The sequence below is a fragment of the Olea europaea genome, chromosome 18 (genome assembly GCF_002742605.1).
Source record: "Olea europaea var. sylvestris chromosome 18, O_europaea_v1, whole genome shotgun sequence".
NCBI lineage: Eukaryota > Viridiplantae > Streptophyta > Magnoliopsida > Lamiales > Oleaceae > Olea > Olea europaea.
Window position 1 is genome coordinate 24067661 of NC_036254.1, and position 1771 is coordinate 24069431.

Sequence of the window (1771 nt, forward strand, 5' to 3'; positions counted from 1 at the left end):
AAAATGCAATTTTATGGAAATAAAACCCTATCAAACACTATAAAGTTGGAAAATTGAATTCTATTCCATTTTTCATGGAAAATTTTGGTGTATCAAACACACCCTTAGAGTTTTCCTAAGTATACACCGAGGTTGACAGCCCCCCACAATGAAGGCCTATGATTTATTTATTTTTTGGGCGTGACCCCTCTCTTGTGAGGAGTTTGTACACCAAGGTGTCAACTTGTTGTCAACCTCAATATACAAATAGCAAAACTCATAATTTTAAAGGCCTTGATTGACACTTCTCATGTGTCAAAAATTCAACTTTGGGGCTCATTGGCTACGGATAAAGCTACTTTGTCAGAATGATTTGAAAAAAAACTTTAACATAATTGTATGTGATAGTTAATAATTGGATGAAAAAGCTGATTGTATTTTAAATTGTTCGATAATAAAATGTCATGGGATATTATATCAAATTTTATATCAATTTTGATGTTAATGTAGCATGATTGGATTTGCTCATGTATAGATTAACAACAAACATAACATAAGACGCGTATCAGCAACTTTGTTCTTGGACGTGTCGCCTGGTCCCGCTTTTCACTTTCATTTGGCGTAAACTCTTTACATGGCAGTCCTAATAAATCTGTACCCTCAGACTTATTCAAATCTTGTCGGCGCGTTTAGCCGAATCTCACTTTCCATCAGCCGTCATTCGTCGTGTCAACGCGGCGTTACGAAATTTAGAGCTGCCGGTCCCGTCTGTCCCCTTCAACAACACGTATATATATTCACCAGCTGAACATATCTGTTCGCTAGTTCTAGTTTCTAGATTTCAACTTCAATTTCAATCAGTCAAAACGAAAAGCGACTTTCATAAAAATGTCGACTTTCATAAAAATGTCGAAATTTTCTTCGAAACAAGAATTCGACATGATGGTTTCAGCTCTAAAGCATGTAATCGCCGGAGGAGGAGCAGATGCCGGCGCCGGAGAAATAAATGGTGCCACGTCTTCACATTCCGAACCACCAGCTGCAGAGAATGTGGTGTTCTACCTCCCTGATGCACCCACGTGTACTGCATGCAAAATTGTTGACTGTTTAGGCTGTGAAAATTTCGAACCAGCCGAGAAATATAGAGGAGTGAGGCAAAGGCCTTGGGGGAAGTGGGCGGCGGAAATTCGGAACCCGCACAATGCAAAACGGGTTTGGCTGGGGACTTTTAACAATGCGGAGGCGGCGGCTAAAGCTTATGACAGGAAGGCGATTGAGTTCAGAGGTGAAAAGGCCAAAACCAACTTCCCATTATCTCATTACAATGTTGAGGCTCAAAGTTATGAGAATAATCAAGGCATTGATGGATTAATGGAGAATAGAAGCACAGGCAATTAAGATCACAGAAGTTAAGGTAGTGATGGAGTTAAAGATCAGATTGATTAATTATGTTGCGGTCAAAACAGCTTCCGCCCAAACGAGGTATATTCATCCTAAAGATGATGGTTCTAATCGTCTTCCATATCTATTTTCCTCTTAGCTATTCCAGGAGCATAATCACAAGATCAATGCCTCTGGCAATAAGACGTCGAGAAAACTCCATGACACGTAAAGTTTTGGGATATGCTGGAAGAAGAAAGATCTGGAGTAATATATTTTGAAGTTTTAGATTTTTTTTTTTTTTTTTAATCCATGTATCCCATCTTACACTAAACTAAATTCTCGACCCCCAAGACCTTTGCCCTTAGAACCTTAGGGGATAAATCGCGGGTTATACCTCAATTGGATCGCA

The 1771-nt window shown here is 39.4% G+C and overlaps 1 protein-coding gene across 1 annotated transcript; it reads left to right on the plus strand.

Annotated features, from left to right (window-relative positions):
* Positions 1–885: 885 nt before the first annotated feature.
* Positions 886–1519, plus strand: LOC111366894 (ethylene-responsive transcription factor RAP2-6-like). Its single transcript, XM_022987577.1, has 2 exons — positions 886–1369; positions 1446–1519. The coding sequence occupies exons 1-2, from the start codon at positions 886–888 to the stop codon at positions 1517–1519; spliced, it is 558 nt and encodes a 185-aa protein (XP_022843345.1).
* The last annotated feature ends 252 nt before the right edge of the window (positions 1520–1771 follow it).